This window comes from Stenella coeruleoalba, assembly GCF_951394435.1.
Source record: "Stenella coeruleoalba genome assembly, chromosome: 16".
Classification (NCBI taxonomy): domain Eukaryota; kingdom Metazoa; phylum Chordata; class Mammalia; order Artiodactyla; family Delphinidae; genus Stenella; species Stenella coeruleoalba.
The window spans coordinates 47,055,441-47,074,022 of record NC_137162.1 but is presented as its reverse complement, the minus strand read 5'-3'; the positions used below and the strand labels follow the sequence as shown (position 1 = coordinate 47,074,022).

At 35.2% G+C, this 18,582-nt stretch overlaps 1 protein-coding gene across 4 annotated transcripts in view; it reads left to right on the top strand.

The window, feature by feature from the left end:
• MAPK8 (mitogen-activated protein kinase 8) overlaps window positions 1-18,582 on the top strand; it is a 102,965-nt gene that overhangs the window by 83,724 nt on the left and 659 nt on the right. For 3 of the 4 annotated variants that reach the window (XM_079900088.1, XM_079900091.1, XM_079900090.1), the window contains 6 exons: window positions 5,243-5,408; window positions 9,139-9,210; window positions 10,555-10,737; window positions 11,056-11,180; window positions 11,723-11,786; window positions 14,653-14,730. In XM_079900088.1, the coding sequence (XP_079756214.1) occupies window positions 5,243-5,408; window positions 9,139-9,210; window positions 10,555-10,737; window positions 11,056-11,180; window positions 11,723-11,786; window positions 14,653-14,730 (688 nt within the window). Of the gene's footprint in view, window positions 1-5,242; window positions 5,409-8,701; window positions 8,774-9,138; window positions 9,211-10,554; window positions 10,738-11,055; window positions 11,181-11,722; window positions 11,787-14,652; window positions 14,731-18,582 lie in introns of all 4 variants that reach the window. The other variant, XM_079900089.1, reaches the window with a different exon arrangement.

Genomic DNA, 18,582 nt, shown 5'->3' with positions numbered 1-18,582 from the left:
TTGCTGAAAACTGTCAGTAGTCAACACTGCCAGCCCCTGGAAGAATGAGTGCCTCAGTCCTAAACCCAGGCTCAGAGCAGGTATCACAGCACCCACCATAGGCCACCCCTGGTGCCATTTGTTCCTACTTCTTTCATACGGTAAGCTCTGGAAACTGTTTTTCCAGGATTTTATTTGATGTCTGTTCCTTGAGCAAGTTCCAAGAAGTTTAATGGGATAAACCATAGCACCCATTTCTATAGCTGGTCTTGAGGCCATAATTGATACTCACCTCTGTGCTCTACTCTTAAATTCTCCTTACCTACCCTCTCTGCTTGCCGGAGATTACTTGCTTGATAAAATAACCTGAGCTTTCATCCTTTAGGGGTTCAGTACAAGTCAGGATGGCGGATGGAGTTCCACATATTTGCTCAGAGATCCAAGCTAAGCTGTATAAGGCTCCAGCATCTAGATAGTTGCTGGTCCCGGTGTCAGGGGAAGAAAAAGCCAGGTGGAATGTACTGGGTCTAAGACCATGGGCAGAACTAGTCATAAGGACCTGCCTAATTGTAAGGGAACTGGGAAATGGGGGGAGGCAGTCTTCAGAATGGTCTGTGCCATTCTGCTCTGCTTATCAAGCATTCCTTTGCTTCCTTTATTCCACACCTAGTACCTAGTCACCCCCTCCTTAGGGAAGATAACCCAGAGTCCTAGCCTATCAAGGCATTTAGTGCTAAGTGATACATAGTAATCTCTACATTAATCCAGATATTTCTTCTTTTGGTCTAGAAATATTAGAACTAAAATGACCAAATTATCTGGTCACTTGCATCTCCTCCCCCTCCCCCCATTCCCTAGATATGGTGGTCAAACAGGGTCAGGGTAACTACAATAAACAATCCCATTTGGGAAATTGAAAAATGCAGTCGTTATTTATTTGTAATTCTGTTGTGTAGACATTGTTAGCGTTCTTTTGCCCTTGTGGTGGGGAAGACTACTCCTTGATTAGGCCCTGAATCTGATCTCTGCAAGGAGTACTCTGTCCACTCTTCTCTGTGGTACCTGGCTCCACCCTGTGGAGAGTCTTTTCTGCTAGCCTTCTTGAGTATATCTGAAGTGGGTATTGGAAAGTGTGTTCTCATTGGGGGCTGCCCCTGTTTCACTCCTATCTGTTAAAGATTGGAGGCCCAAGTGTCACTTTAAGACAGTCCTTAACCTGGACACTATTGACATTTTGGATGAATAATTCTTTCTTTTGAGGGGCTGTCCTGTACATTGTAGAAAGTTTAGCAGCATTCCTGGCCTTTACCCATGAGATGCCAGTAGTACTCCCCAATTGTGACAACCAAAAATGTCTTTAGACATTGCCAAATATCCCCTGGGAACAAAATTGCCCTGATTTGAGAACCATTGTTTTAAGGCTAGAACAGTCACAGCCTTAAGGAGTTCTTTTTTTTAAAATGGTACATCTCTCTTAGAAACTCAGGAGACTTCTTATGTTTTTAATTTCAGTTCTTTTCAAAGCACATCTGGTAGCTCACTGGCTCTATATTCTTGGACTTAATGTCTGCCTTTATGTTTTTAGGCCTCTGTTGGCAAGTCTGAGGTATTTTCATCAATTGAAAGATTTTTCAGGTCTTCTTCCATCAAAGGCTTTCAGAATTGTTATGTGAAAATGGTGCATTAGAAACAAATTCAAGATATCAGTGGCTTACAACAACATTTATTGCTTGCTCAGGGGTCTGCAGGTTGGCTGTGTGGCACTGCTCCAGATCATGGGATCAGGTTCAGGGTTTGTTTCATGTCCAGCTTTTAGCATCCAGGCTGAAGGAGTGCCTCCCTGGGGCACATCCTTTTCTCATGGTGAAAGAAGGGCAAGATCCAAGCTAAATCAGTCAAGCACATCTAAAACTTCTCTTCAGATTTGATGAACATCACATTTCCTCACATTCCATTGGCCAGAATTACTGTAGGCCCATCGATAAGGTGAAGAAGTATATTGGGTTAGGAGGTGGAGATATTTGCTGAGCAACCCGCTATTTTTTCTTTTTTTTTCTTTTTGAAAGGTCTAGTAGCATTTAGCTTTCCCAGAATGGCAAGGCCTTGAAATTCTAGATTCTCTGTTCCCTTTTATTTCTTCTTGTGAAGTGGCCAATTCTTTGATTTGTAGCCAATAGCCACCTATACCCACTACTAAAGTTTTGCTTTTCAATCTCCTTCTAGAGCAGGGGTCAGCAGACTTTTTTTCTAAAGGCAAGTCTCTGTTACAGCTTCTCAACTTTATCAGTTGATAAAGTATAAACTTTATCAGTTTATACAGTCTCTGTTACAGCTTCTCAACTTTATCATAGTAACGCAAAAGCAGCCATAGACAGTAGGTAATGAGAGTGTGACTGTGTTCTGATAAAACTTTCTTCACAAAAACAGGCAGGCATTAATTTGCCAACCCCTGTTCTAGAGCTCAAGTTCATTATGCAAGTGCTGTGCCTTCCAAGCTACTGTAGGTGACAGTGTCATGAAATGTCTTGCTACTCTATAACCTGGATCACCTTTCCAACCTTTGATATTAGTTTCCCTGCTGCCTGCTGCTCAACTACTAAGCTATGATCCTGTGTTTATAATAGTAGCACTGTACTCCTGTCATCAATTTCAGTGTTAGTCAGAATAGACTAGTATAACGGAAAACATTCTTAGGTGTCTCTTTTACTCTCACACTACTACCATAATGCTTCTCACACCAGATGTGAGGTAGTTTTTCCCACACCAAACAGTCCTCAGATTCTCTGGACACCAGCCTGGGTATCCTACAATTTTACTCAATTCCAGGTAGACACTATCTACCTGGAAATAGCCTCAGATCCTCCAGGTTAAGGGCTTAGTCCCACAAGACTGCCCCAACTTCAAATGCCAATCATAATCCCAGGCTATAATTTGGAGGTTCCCACAACCCCCTCTTCAGATTCAGTTAATTTGCTAGAGTGCCTAATAGAACTCAGGAAAACATTTTACTTTCTGGATTACTGGTTAATTACAAAGGATGTAACTCAGGAACAGCCAAATGGAGAGATGCATAAGGCAAAGTATGTGGGAAGGCGCACGGAGCTTCCGAGCCCTCTCTGGGTGCACCATTCTCCCAGCACCTCCATGTGTTTACCGGAAGCTCTCTGTACCAGTCCTTTTGGGTTTTTAATGGAGGCTTCATTACATAGGCGTGATTGATTAAATCTTTGACCATTGGAGATTGAACTCAGTCTCTAGCCCCTCTCCCCTCCCAGGTGGTCTGGGGGCCTGTGGGACTGAAAGTTTCAACACTCTAATTATTTTGTTGGTTCCCTGGCAACCAGCCTCATCCTTTGGAACTTTCCAAAAGTAACCTCATTAAGTCAACTCTGGTGTAGTTGAAAGGTACTTCTTACGAATAACAAAAAGCACTCCTTTCACCTTTATTGCTCTTATCACTTAGGAAATTCCAAGGGTTCTAGGAGCTCTGTGCCAGTAATTGGGACAATGACCAAATATGGTTTTCTTATTATAAATCACAATATCACAACTAGGTTATTAACAAATAAACACTTGAGTTTTCAGTGGCTTAACACAACCAAGGTTTATCTCCCACAGTATGTGTCCAGTACAGGTCCTAGTGGGGTGAGGACTCTGCCATACATAGATGCTCAAGCAGCTCAATATCTAGAATGTTACTAGTCACCAAAGCAGGGCAAGAGACAAAAGGATGTTATGCACTGGCCCTTCTATTCTTGATTCCCACTCACATCCCATTGACTAGAATTAATCACAGGCTGGAAAAATGTGGGAGAGAAGGTGGAATATTGTTAGTCCACTACTTCTGTCACACATTCATACAAGTTCAGTTATTCTTCACAGGTATAGATAGCAATGCAACTTAAACATCTGTAGAAAGGTACATCTTGATATGCAAGGATGAATTTCAGATGATATTCTTTTTTGACAGTTTCTTTTCCTTAACAAGATGTCTATTTTTTAAAAGTTGCATTTTGTTCTTAATCTTTCCAAAATAAAGTGTTTAAGGTTGAAATCTTATTTCTAGACTAGAATGCAGTAGTATGAAGAGCCATTAATCATTAACCAACACTATAGACATTGAAATAGTATCAAGGCTCATAATATTTATTTTTGAACACGCAGTGTTACTTTGCAGAGATATTATATTTTGGAAATAGTGACAACGTATTTACAGGATAGCAATAATGAAAATTTTCATTTTCTGTTTCAATAAACCTGTTGATATCTATTTTTAATTTGATAAAACCTATAAATTACATATCGCCTAACCCATCCATGATTGCATATCAAAATATGCTAAAGACAGCATACATGCTTCTCTGGATATAGACATTACAAAAGTAATTATTTCAGGCCAGCTTTATTTTGTGTTACATCAGTCACTGGTATTCAGTGTATGTGAATCATACTCCTGCTTTCTTTGGTCTAGGTTCATAATAGAATTCATGGGAGCTAACAAGTTCATGGGTTGAACTCGAAGCCATGAGTGTTTATGCTGCTGCCTTTTAATGATCATAGCACAGAATTCCTTGAGGTTGGGTTCAGGTGGGAAATTCTTCACAAAGACATTATTTGGTAGCATCAACAACAAGTAATTTTATGGATTAGTGGCACCAAGACAATGGTGTCCTACCTCAACTGGCAGTCAAAATTTTTATGAACAAATTTGTACGATTTCGGGTTGGAAATCAGTGATGGAAGGACTGACTTCGATCCTTTAGAGTTGAACGTCTGCCAGTTTGAAAGGTCAAGTGACATGTGCTTGGGTTGACATAGAATGGCCCATTGTTGGTATATAGTATCTATATAAAGCTTGTTTTGACCTTAAAATGGGATCTTTTAAAAGCTGGTAATTTAGTATACAAGTGCATATAAATGCTAACTTTATGATTCTCTCTTACTTTTACTGTAATAGTTCTTACATGAGCTTTGAGATGCCTTTCCAAATTGCTTTCACACCACTTGATTGAAAGTTTCTAGCTAATCATAATTTCTAGCAAATAAAGCATTACTAACTTCTAATAACTGTATATATTCATAAATTAAAAATGCCATCAAGCTAATTTCTCAGATTTGCCTATTATGATGAATCTGTGCAGTGATAACAGTGAGAAAAATGAACAGTAACCATGAATTGTTTTATAAGTGATCTCATAACTTGTGGACTGCAAAATATTTGTTTATATTATAGCAGCCATTTTTTAAATTTTTATTTTTGAAGGACTTAAAGCCCAGTAATATAGTAGTAAAATCAGACTGCACTTTGAAGATTCTTGACTTTGGACTGGCCAGGACTGCAGGAACTAGTTTTATGATGACACCTTACGTAGTGACTCGCTACTACAGAGCACCTGAGGTCATCCTAGGGATGGGCTACAAAGAAAACGGTCAGCAAACACTATTTACTTGAAATACTGTTCTGATTTATTTGCTTTTGTTTATCAGATTTCTTATGTAAATACTTAAATTGAAGTGCATAGAGTTAAATGTATCGCTGTATGAAATGATGTTTATCAAGAGTTTGAAAGTAACTACAAATTCTGTCATAAATGTTTGGAAAAACTTGGGGCCTCTGTTTATTTAAATACAAATACATAATCATCAACACTACCATTAGATAAAGAATTTGTTGCCATGGCCCCTGTAACAGAGTATATACCATTTTCTTGCCTGTAACTTGAAAATGAGCATTCTAACATGGGCTCAAGAAATCTTAAGTTTGCCTTAATGATATTTGCACACATTTCCAATCCCATGACATTAAAGTTAATAGCAGTAGCACTTAGTGCAAACTTTAAGGGCTGCAATAAAGCCATTCTGCATAGCTGATGGATAATTAATTTAAGGTTGCCTTTCAGAGAAAACAATGTTTCATCAACGACCTTGTGTCCAGCCTTAAAGAAATGGCATTATTATGTGCGAGTATAGTCAGTTATATGTATCAGCATTAGAATCAAGATTGAAGAACATTATCAGGCATGTAGTTCGTGAATTTAAAAAAAATTGTGCATAAATATACATATATTTATACTTAAGAAATTTTGTTGAATCTCAGTCATTTAAGAGATGAATAAGTCTACACAGGATTTTATTGACTTAAACTATAACTTTTTAAATGTGGTAACTTAATCCAAAATACTTACTAGAATAGGACCTAGACATTTTTTCTAGCAAAGAATCTAAAACAACAGTTCACTTTGAATCAGGAAACTGTATCAAGTCAATTTTTGGGATTCTTTTTTATAAAAGATAACATTGAACTGAGGATTTTAGCTTAATTTTCTTTTCTGAGCTCATTAAAAACACTTTAAATATTTACTACTATTCTTTTGTTCTTAAATAAACATGCTGTTGTCTTACTCTTTATCTAAAATTGCCTTATACCCTGTAAAACCCAGTGAGTTAGATTTAGTATTAGACTTTTTTTTTTTTTGAGAATTGCTGCTTTAAGTGACCGGCATGAAGATTGTTTTTGTATTTGCTGTAAAACCATTGATTGTCACAGATAATGTATAATGTGGCACTCTCTCTTATAATTGTGATCTTGGGAGCTCCCTACCAGAAATTAGCACCAAGAATAACTGTCATGTAAAGAATTGACATGCTTTCCTTTCTTAGGGAAGAATTATATAGATCTACCTTATTGCCTTTTTTTTTTTATTTTTTTGGGCCCCAGGAAACTGAGTCAAATGTAATGCTTAATTATGATAACTACATTAGCCAGCAAGGTTAAACATAAGAACTTCTGCCTTTTATTAACACCTTTCACCCACCCCCACCTGTTTTAACAACTTTATTTTATATGTCTTTTATTGAAAGCCGGCTCAAAACTTTTTGTAAAGTGTGAGATAATGGAATATATTTAAACTGCCAAATAGACTGAGCAGTTAGACACTGTAAAATTTGCTTTATGTATGAATCAGGCTTATCATATTCTGAGGAAAGTCTTCATTAACCCAGACAATATCTTCTCTCATGCTTGCAGCTTTTGAAATCTGTTTTAAGATGTTTTTCTTAAGATTATGTACATAAGTTGTGTCCTGAATATTTAACTAAAGCTTGCTATTCTCTATAAAGTCCACAGGGAAAAATTATTTTCATAGATTTTTGCCAAAATGAAAACCCTGGAAAAAATTTTTCTCTGAACTGATTTATGAATGTTAACTTTTCCTCTAAAATTTTATTCTTGAAAGTTGAACTATGCCATAAATATAAAAAGATTTGTATGTATTTTAATGTGAAATTTTAGAGAAACTTTAGTTCCACAGGATTTCTAAAATTTGTTCCTAATCTAGCTCCTAAAATTCTGTAATGAACTGGCAGTCTCCTTATGAGTGTATTAGAAAGTACTGACTTTAAGTTCCCAAGTCCTCCTGTATTGGTAAAGGATATATTTCTAACATCTATTCCTGCCCTTTTCTTCTTTTGCTATTGGAGAATTGGGGCCTTCAAACTTCAAAAACAAATGCAAGTTTCTAAAGCTTTCCTTTCAAATTGCTCATTCTCCTCTTGTATTAAACTGCAAGCACCTACTCTTTTTGTCTGATTTTCAAACCCAAAGATATAAAATGTCAGAGTATGTGGTTAGTTTTAATGAAACAGGTGGAGGTCCTCAAATTGCCCATTTCTATGTCTAGCAGATTCTTTTCAGTATTGACTAGAGCTCTCATTTAAAGTTGACAAGGGTCATGGGACTTCCCTGGTGGTCCAGTGGTTAAGACTCCGCATTTCCACCACAGGGGGCACGGGTTTGATCCTGGTCGGGGGACTAAGATCCTGCATGCTGCGTGGCCAACAAAAAAAAAGAAAAAAATTAAAGTTGGCAAGGGTCAGTAAGTCTACTAGGAGACTCTGTAGATAATAAATCTGTGGGAAATTTCATACTGTATTCAGCCAAAACCAACTTCTTAAACCAAAAGCGTTCTGGTTCTATGGGTTTAAAACACTTCAGGTGGAAAACATGAAATATACTTCTTTTACTAGGTTTTTTTAATTGATCATTTGTTAGTTCTCTATGCACTTGCTCCTTTTGGAATAGTAGAGTAAATGCAGCATGGTGTTGCCAAGGAGAAAAATGACCTTCAATTCAGAGTAAACATAGCACCTCTCAAAACGAATTTATTAACTCCAACTTGAAAATTTCTGAAGAGCTTTAGATTAACTTTTTAACTGTAATTATTCATAGAAACATTGTTTCTGTTAAGTATTTTAATATACTAGATTATTTCTGCTCATGCTTTTTTCTTTTATTTGACTTAAAGAGAGAGTATAATGCACAGTTGAACCTCAAAATAGTACAAAGATTTTATTTTTTAAATTTTGCTACCTCATGTACATTTTCAGCCTTACTTATAAGATTTGTGTTTGGTTCTTTTTCATATTTTATAAATAAATTTTCAGGGGCAAAATGTGTAGGTTTTTTAAATTATGTGATTTCTGTGCATAGCTCTCACTTTAAATTAGATACGTAGTTAAAACGCCACACGTCACATTTGCTTTTGTGAATCAAAGCCTTTTGACAAATATTTTGTGTTTTAAATTATTCCATTAGCTAAAATTAAAATCACTTTTTTCTTTTGGTGATGTTTTGCAGTTTTTATATAATGCAGTCATATTATGCTTCTTTGATTTTAACGACCTTTTGCTTTGCTTTTCCTTCTTTTGTGCTGCAAACATATAGTGGATTTATGGTCTGTGGGGTGCATTATGGGAGAAATGGTTTGCCACAAAATCCTCTTTCCAGGAAGGGACTGTATCCTTGTGCTGCTGCAGCAGTTTAATTAGTTAGGTGATGAACTTCCTTATGTTCTCTAATGAAAATGAATATAGTGTACATTCATACATGTGGGTTTTTTTAAACAGACGTAAAGTTTGTGGCTGTTATAGTTCAAAAATTGTTGAGATACGAAGCTGAAATGTTTGTAGGCTGCATCTGGCAGTAGGAAATACAGTCTCTGCTGGTAGTTAGAGCACATTCACTGTCATTCATTTTTATTTTATACTGCTTTCTATAATTTTGAAGTATACATGGTGTGTGTGATTTTTTTTAATGTTTATATATATTTTTTTTATTTTAACCAAAATCTTTATGTTAATGTCATTGCATTTTGTTTTCAGTTGACATTTGGTCAGTTGGGTGCATCATGGGAGAAATGATCAAAGGTGGTGTTTTGTTCCCAGGTACTGATCGTATCCTTATCTTTGGCCTAAAATGTAGTTTCTAAAGGTCAAAATGTATGACAGCACTTCAGCTTGGTCAGGTATAATGTATTTTGTCTCTCCCTAATAAGAAAGTATTGTTAAATTACTCTTTCAAAATACCACCTGCTATTTGACTTAGACTTTCCTTTCCCTAATTTATTTGTTGTTTCATATGTTAATTCTGAAAACTGCTCAGGTTAATTATCCACAATTATTTGCTGGCTTTGAGTTGATTTATTTAACCTAAATCAAAAGTCATGGCTTGTATTAAATTTTCTAATAATTATACACTTGAGTAAGTCTAGAAGTACTTAGGACATAATATGAATTTTGGAATTGTCTGTTGCTTCTGGTCATCCTTTTGTTTTGTCCTCCCCACTTCCTTTTTTGTTAATGTGCTGTGTGTTCTATGTCTTTTGGTTATTGTCTCATTACTCAACATAGCATACTGATCTTTTCATCTGAGAATTTCAGCAGTAATAATTTTACATGGTGATGAGTAGATTTGGGTCATGATTTTTGTTCATCTGAATGACTACTAATCTTTATAATAACAGTGACCTGTTATGTGTCTATCAGCTAGTGAAACTTAGAATTGTTTTAGGAAGAGGAATGGGAAAAACCATATTCACTGGGTTACAATAAGAAAGTTTTAGGTCTTAGTCCACGGGGAGGAGTTGGAGGTGTAAACGCTAAAGATTGGAAGGAAAGAGACCAGAGAATTCTAACCTTACACCTTAACCAAAATACTGAGTCATTTTCTTAAATTTCAGAGCTTTAAAAAAATTTTACTAACATAAGCTGAACAAAGAATGGCAAAAGGAAATGCCATCATTTTCATTGCTACTGGTTTTCTGTTAGTGTAGAAAACTCAAAAAATGCAGGACATGTAATAAATATTTCCTATCTTCTCGGAAATGCATTCACATTTTCTGATAAGCTGGAAGGAAAGGCAAATTTTGTATTCTAAAATTATGTACAGTTTACATTTAGAGTCCTTATGGGTAGTAATTGTCATTTTTCTTTGAGCCACTTATCATTTGTATTTAGAATTTGTGTATTTAGAATATAAGAATTTAAGCTTCCATTTTTATGATAAAATTAGTATTAGTAGACACACACATGCACATAATAAATAAGGTTAACAAAGCTTGTTTACTGATCCTTTTTGTCCACCTACAATCATTGCCTTTTGCAAGGTGGCTGTAAGATTTATAACTGCCACATTCTTTCTTAGGATTTTTTAATTGCCATTTTCTTATTTTAATATGGATATGACTAATATGTTGAACATTAGATACACAGTATTTTTTCTTAGCTACTTGATATTAGATATTGATCAGTGGAATAAAGTTATTGAACAGCTTGGAACACCATGTCCTGAATTCATGAAGAAACTACAACCAACAGTAAGGACTTATGTTGAAAACAGACCTAAATATGCTGGATATAGCTTTGAGAAACTCTTCCCTGATGTACTTTTCCCAGCTGACTCGGAACACAATAAACTTAAAGGTACTTTTTATAAACATATATCTTTAATTCCATTGTGGGTAGGTGGGTGGTTGTGGAGGGGGTTTATGAGGGTATATTCATATTCTCATGGGACATAACATTGTCTCTGGGTAATGGAACAGTGTGAGGTTTTAGTTCTTTTTAGTTCTTTTTTTGTGATTTTATATTTTTTAATCATATGTATGACCTAATTTTATAGTAAATCTATTCTGTTTAAAACATTTTTTAATAAATGATAATTTCAAGTTTCTGAAGTTTATTGATAATTTTAAAACTTTTATGAGATACGTGTACATTAACGTCTCATTATTTTTGCAGCCAGTCAGGCAAGGGATTTGTTATCTAAAATGCTGGTAATTGATGCATCTAAAAGGATTTCTGTAGATGAAGCTCTCCAGCACCCGTATATCAACGTCTGGTATGATCCTTCTGAAGCAGAAGCTGTAAGTTCTTTTCTTTAATGTTTGAAGACTATATTGTACCCTTAGAGTTAGAATTAAAGTTAGGTTTGGAGGATATTTTAAAATTTTAAATAAAAATATAAATAAATGATGATGGCGTTTTTCTGTTTTTGCATGAAAAGTTTCTTAAGAGAATGAACATATCCAAGTACCTCCTACACAAAATAAAGTTCCCCCCCCACTGTTTCTTGCCTTTTTGCCGTGATACTTGTATGCTGAGCTAGAATGTTGAGCACTTTGGGAAAACATCTTAACTTAGTTGTAAACAACTTATTATATCCAAATCATAGCACAATTCTATGATATAAATAAAAATGTGACCATTTCAAAAACAGGAAGAAAAGAAAAAGACGGTTAAACATCTTTTTTCCTGTCACTGTTCTCTCTACGCAAGATCAGTGTTGATCATTGATCAATCTTGGCCTAATGATGTATTTTTCCAAGTCTGGCTAACATTTCAAATAATTGTAAACAATTTATATACTCCCAATAAACTGACTCAATATTGTTGCCTTGTTTTTCAGCCACCACCAAAGATACCTGACAAGCAGTTAGATGAAAGGGAACACACAATAGAAGAGTGGAAAGGTAACATTCACCAGATTCTTTAAGATGAAGCTGAAAGAGCTCTGGCTTTCTATGTTGATTTATTCATCGTTTTAGGGAAATGAAAGATATTTTCTATTATTCGTAACTGATATTTAATAATATGATTTAATATTTTTACAAAAGTAGAGAGTATGTCTCCTTCCCTCACTGACTTAATCCCAGTGTCTTTGTTCCCCACCCCAGACAAAGACACATTTGTGCTTTCTGGAACTTTATGTTCTTCCATAGTCTACAAAAATACGAACTTGTGTGTTTGATGTCTCCCCCTTCTCCTCTCCCACCCTGTTTTAATCACATATGGTTGTATACAGTGCACACTTGCTTTGTTGATATAATCGTATATTTTAGAGATTATTCTCTCTTGCTCCATATACCTGGCTCATTTGGTTTAATAGCCGGTTAGTGATCTGCTGTTCGCCTGTGTCACAGGGTTCTGTATCTAACAACCATTTGAAGAGCATTTAACTTGTGTCTGGTCTGTTGTTACAAACAACTCTGCAGTGTTCTTGTGCACATCTGAGAACATGCCTGTAAGAAAAATCCTACAAGGAGATTCACTGGGCCAAAGGACATTTTTCAGTTATTTCCGATTACTCTCCAGAGAAATTGTAGCAGTTTACACTTCCATCAGCATTTTATGGGAATGTCTCTTTTACCCCCACCCTCACCAACAGAGTTAGTTAATTTTTAATCTTTGCATATCTAATAGTTTTATTTTTTTTTTTACTTTGGTTGAACATTAATAATGCTTTGAAAGTCATGACAATGTTAAAATATTTCTTTCTTTAAAAGATTCCCTTGGACAGTTCAGCCAGGTAATTTTTAGATCCTGCTTGCCTCCATTTATATTGTTGTCATTTTATATTTTGACCACTTTTGTAACTACATGACTTTGGACAAGTCACTTAAAATCAGGTAGACAGAAGACATGTTATTAAGAGCTAAGAACCTAAATACTTGGAAGGCACAATATAAACCGGAGCATGTAATCCATCTACAGATTTATTTGGGAGGAATGAATTTGATTCTTTCTTCTTAGGAGTAACCAGAGATTAGTTTTCGCTAAGTTGACTTTGGGAGACATATAGTTAGACTCTGTAGAGCCCACCAGAATGATAGAATTGGGTAGAACCTGGTGCATCTATATATGTAATATACAGGAGTATAGAAACTATAGATCAGAGTATGTATTAAAGTATCTAACCTGATATTTTTATATATCATTACATTTACAGTAAACATTTATGGTATTTCATGGAATCTTAATAGGCCACCAATTGTAAAACACACTAGTATGTACCACTAAGAAAGAAGAAACAATGCCAGTTGTACTGCACGACTGATTATAGATGCAACCCAGTTTCAAAGATATTAAACTGTGAAAAAAGTACATCTTAAAATCAGTGAAACATTGTATTTTCATTTGTATATGGTTATATCTGGGATTTTTGATTACTGTAAGCATGTTTATCTTTATTCTGTATCTTTTTCTCCTAGCCTCAAATGCCGTTTAGTAATTACCTACAAACTCCCTTTTTCAAGATCTGCTTAAGAATTTTAGCATCATAACAGAAAAATTCATTGCCAAAGCCATTAACTACAGATTGCTTTGTCTAGTTAGTACTCCTGATTAGCTTTGGTTCTTCTGCCTCAGTCCCATTTTACAAAGGAGTATTTTCTCTCTCTTTTTAATCCTCCTATCCGGAATGCTTATCATTCCTTTTTGTTTCTTTAAAGAAAAGCATCTCCCATTCTTTCCTCTATCAAGACTTGCTATTTTTCTTCTTCCCAGCCCAAGTAGGTTACCATCGCAAGCAAACTAAGGCGTCTCCAGCTCTTGTTCATCCCAACATATCCACTTGTTTTACCTTATTATCAACATAAATGTTGCCATACCCTGTGATCAGAAATCATTTATTGAAAGTTTAATGTAAAGAATTACAGACTCCTTGAAATTCTGTGCAACAATTTTTGTTTATACATTTTTCTCAGAAGAGGGTTCATTGCTTTTATACAATTCTCAAAGGATTTTATGACCCAGAGATGATGAATAACGGCAATGTTAGCATCCACCAGAAGGTTCTTCTTAAGTCAGCATTCAGACTCATAAGGCACATCACACTTGACATCAGGATCATGTAGAAGAATACAGGGCAGGAGGCACGTACACTGCAGGGCAGGATCTGGTGTTACTCTTCAGTTGGAGTAGTCCTCCCAGCAGTCCACCCACTATCCAGAAGCCTAGTTAAAGACCAAGATTCTCATGAAGAAATTCTTGACAGTCATAGCATGCCATGCTTCAACTCAGAAGGAGTTAAAGTATAGTTACCTGATTCTTTTCCTGTAATAAAAATATATTTATATTCTATTCTGATTAAAGAAGGTTCCACATACTCTTGCATTTAAATCTTTTAACAGATATCTGGGTAAGTACCTACAGTGTACCAGGTACAATGCCAGGGCTCAGGAAATAGAAGTTAAAGACAAATTTGATTCAAGCCCTTACTGAGAGAATTAAATTAGCATTTGCTGTACAGAATGATATGGTATAGTACAAAGTGTTGGTGGAGTAAAAAAGGTAAAGCTTCTAACCCCAGCTCTATCTTAATCCAACTTCTGGAATATTACAGCAGAGACTTTGCTTCTTTCAATATAATTCATGGTTGAGGATCAAGAAATTGTTATTAACACCTTTGAATCTTAGGCTGACACTTCTGGACCCTCTGCCATTGCAAGAACACCATTCGAAGTACTTAGTGTGTGCAAAAATTTTTTACTTAAAACATACATATCTTGGGAGATTGCCTCTCAGACTTTGAAAAGTTTTTGTTCACCTCTTTTTCAGAATTGATATACAAAGAAGTTATGGACTTGGAGGAGAGAACCAAGAATGGAGTTATACGGGGGCAACCCTCTCCTTTAGGTTGGTTACAATATAAGCTTAGTTAAGATTACAGTTTACTTCTTGTGTTGTAGTCTTCAGTGGCCTGAAACCTTCAGTTCTTTCCATATTTAGTACCATTAGTATTCAAAGTTTATTAACTATAAGGAATACAATTTCTGTGGTAAATTTGAAAGCATTGGTACACTGTTCTATCAGTACATTGTACTAGTATATCAGTAACTGACTTCATAAAATGCATATCTTTTTCTTTGATACTGACATCCCATTGAAGAACAGAAATTTAAAACGTTTTTTGGTGGTTGTTGGCATTGTTGTCTTTAAAGAAGAAATTTATCACAATTCAATATATTTACCTTTCTGTGATTTAACAGTCCTTACTTTGGATAAATAAACTAAAACTTCATGGCAAAATTCTGTACGGGATGCCAATTTTGTACATGATACCTCTTTCTCATTTTGGTATTTTTGATTTGTTTAAGGCAGTAGCATTAAAACTGCTGTCAGAAGGTATTCTAGCTCTTAAGAACATTGGTTTGCAGGAGTTAAACATTTTCTTTTATCATAAGCTCATCTTATATTAAATTTTAGTACTTGTTAAAGCATAAAGAATTTAAAGGAAAAGTTAAATGACAGGTAACATGTACATATTAAGTACATACTACATGACAGACACTGATAGTTTTTGTACTTTGTTTCATTCAGCCCCCCAGAACCCTGAGGAAGGGGTTGTTGTGCACATTTTACAGATGAGGAAACAAGTTTAGAAAAATTAAATGATATAAGACTACAAATCTTTTGTGTAGAAAAGCAATACTTGAAGCCATGTTTATCAGTAACTTCAGAGGGCATGGTTTTTCCAGCATCCCATATGGCTGGCAACAGAGAATAGGGCAGTTTTAGGGAAGAGATTAAATTTGAGCTGAGCCTTGAAGGCTGAGTAAGGTTTCAACAGGTAGGTCTTGAATTTGCATGAAACTATGCCATTTTAATCCTTCTAAAATTCTTATACATTCTAAGAAAAAAACGGATATCATATTTAGCATCAATGAAGTAAGATATATAGGTATAGTTTCAGGTGCCCATTTTGTTGTACTATAAACATATATTTGTTTAAATAATTTTTGTAGCTTCCTATGACATTTTTGGTTATATTTTGAGTTCTTTTAATTCTTTGTTTTTTAAACCTTGATCAAGAATGCAGTCTTCCAAATTTTAATATAGATCCTCTTGAAAACATAAATTGGTTTCAACAGCTTTTTACCTACAATTAGCTGTAACAAAAGCTATCTTATAAATGCTTTAATAACTCAGTTAATTAGCTTTGTATTGATATACAGTAGTCATATAAGTGAATTGTTCATGATGGAGGCTTGAATGGAATTTGAAAAGTCCATTTTTAGGGAGTTTTATACTTTAGCATACTGTCCTAGTGATGGCACATCCTAAGTGTCAAATGTTTGAGTAAACTTAATAATCTCATGAGATAGATAGAGCAGTTGTGTTTGTTCTTAATTTATAAGTGAAAAATTTGAATCCTAGACAACACTTAACTATGGTTACAAAATAAGTCAGTGGAAAGGACAGGACTGCAAGTTTCTAGACATTTTCTGGATTCTCAGTTATAGCTGGCAAAGAAGAGTGTTAGTAAATTAATCTGTTATAAAAATATTCAGTTCTTGATTATATGCAAAAACAGAAGATAAGTATTTGATGACTCAGAATATCAGATAATCACAATACCATTTCGACTTGATTTTAAAAAGTAAATATTTTTCCCTCTGGATTGCCTCTTATCTTTATTTTGGGTTGGCTAATACTAAAATGAGTTTGCATACCTTTGAGTGTGTAGAGTCACTGAGAGGGAAATGACCCAGATATCTGAAATTAAAGATTTTTCCATATTATTGCTGTCCGGATATTGAGAATTTACTATTGGCTTGGCCCAAAAGTTCGTTTGGGTTTTTCTGTAACTTACGGGAAAACCCGAATGAACTTTTTGGCCAACCCAACATATTACTTTAAAGGTCAGAAGTAAACAAGTTTTTTTTCTTAGGTATTTGATTTTCAGATTAAAAAGTTAACTGTTTAATTATGATGCATTTAAAACACAACATTGTAAAGCAATTATACTCCAATAAAGATGTTTAAATAAAAATTCAAGAGAAAAAAAATGATTTTTATTAGATTAAAAAATTTGGCTAAAGAAGTAGAGGCATGAAAAAGTATATAGAACCCTTTTATGATTTGAATGTTTCAGTACAGGTCTTTGAAGCTAGCCATAATGTTGTATACTCTTTAGTCAGAAAAGGTGCATTCTGTAGTGTACCAATTGAACTTTTAAAAGTTTAGTATCTTCATTTCACTCTGGCTGGGAGCCTAATGGGTTCTTGGGTCTAGAAGGTTATCACATTTCTCCTTTTCCTCTCTATTAGGCCTGAAGTACCCAGTCTGCTTTTCTTTCCCAGTGTACCTCCCATCACCTGCTCTATCCCTTGTGGTTCCATTCCTTTCTGTTTCCCAGTCCCTGCCCCACTGCCCTAAAGATTTGCCTATTACTATTCCCTAGCTATTTCATTGTTAGATTTGAAGACAAGCTCTCAGAGGACCTTTCATATTTAAGTGTTTTTATTGCATGCCATTGGACACAAAGGAGGGATAATTTCAAACAATGAGGTGCTGCGTTCTGGAACAGTGGTTTTCAACCTGCTTAGTTTTAACATCATTGGGTCCCTGAAACTCACGCCTATTCTTATTGCTCAGTTTGAAAACCATTGGTTTTTATTCCATGAATGTGTTCTTAGGAATTTTTGTATAACTTGCGTTATTTAATATACTCAAATTTGAAAAGACTCTTATTTAGTGCTCATGTAGTTCAAAAGCACTTACCTAGTGCATGAATCACCTTTAACTTTTCCCAACCCCACGGTGTCATTCCCTTCCCTTCCTGACCCAACCCCCTTGAGAGGATTTTTCTATAGGTTAAGTATTCCTGTTGCTTTTTAAAATCCAGGAAATGCTTATTAGGCTATACTGTTGGTAAAGGAAACAGTCTCCCCCTACTTTCGTGTTTAATAAGTCTGTATTTGCATTTACCAAGTACTTATTAGAACTGAAATAACAAGACTTGAGTTTACCTAACTGGGGCACTTGTGTGGCTCGGCAAGTCACGTAACCAAATGGGGCGGTTGAACTGAGGATCCTTTGAATTAAAATGATTTTAATCTTCGTCTTGGCTTTTGCTTTAAAACAAGATGTACCAGAAGGATTGTTTGGACTTTACAGTGAGAAGATATCATAGAGCATTTTTTTTTAGGGCAGTAGTTTTTTTTAAAATTTATTTTATTGAAGTATAGTTGATTTACAACATTACATTAGTTTCTGGTGTACAGCAAAGTGATTCAGTTATACATATATACAGTAGTTCGCATCTGCTAATCCCAAACTCCCAATCCATCCCTCCCCCACCACCCCCTCCTGCTTGGCAACCATAAGTCTGTTCTCTATGTAAGTCTGTTTCTGTTTCATAGATAAGTTCATTTGTGTCATATTTTAGATTCCACATATAAGTGATATCATATGTTATTTGTCTTTCTCTTTCTGACTTACTTCACTTAGTATGGTAATCTCTAGGTCCATCCGTGTTGCTGCAAATGGCATTATTTTGTTATTTTTTTATGGCTGAGTAGTATTCCATTGTATATATGTACCACATCTTCATTATCCATTCATCTGTCATTGGACATATAGGTTGCTTCCATGTTTTGGCTGTTTAAATAGCGCTTCAGTGAACATTGGGGTATATGTATCTTTTCAAAGTATAGTTTTTGTCTGGATATATGCCCAGGAGTGGGATTGCTGGATCATATGGCA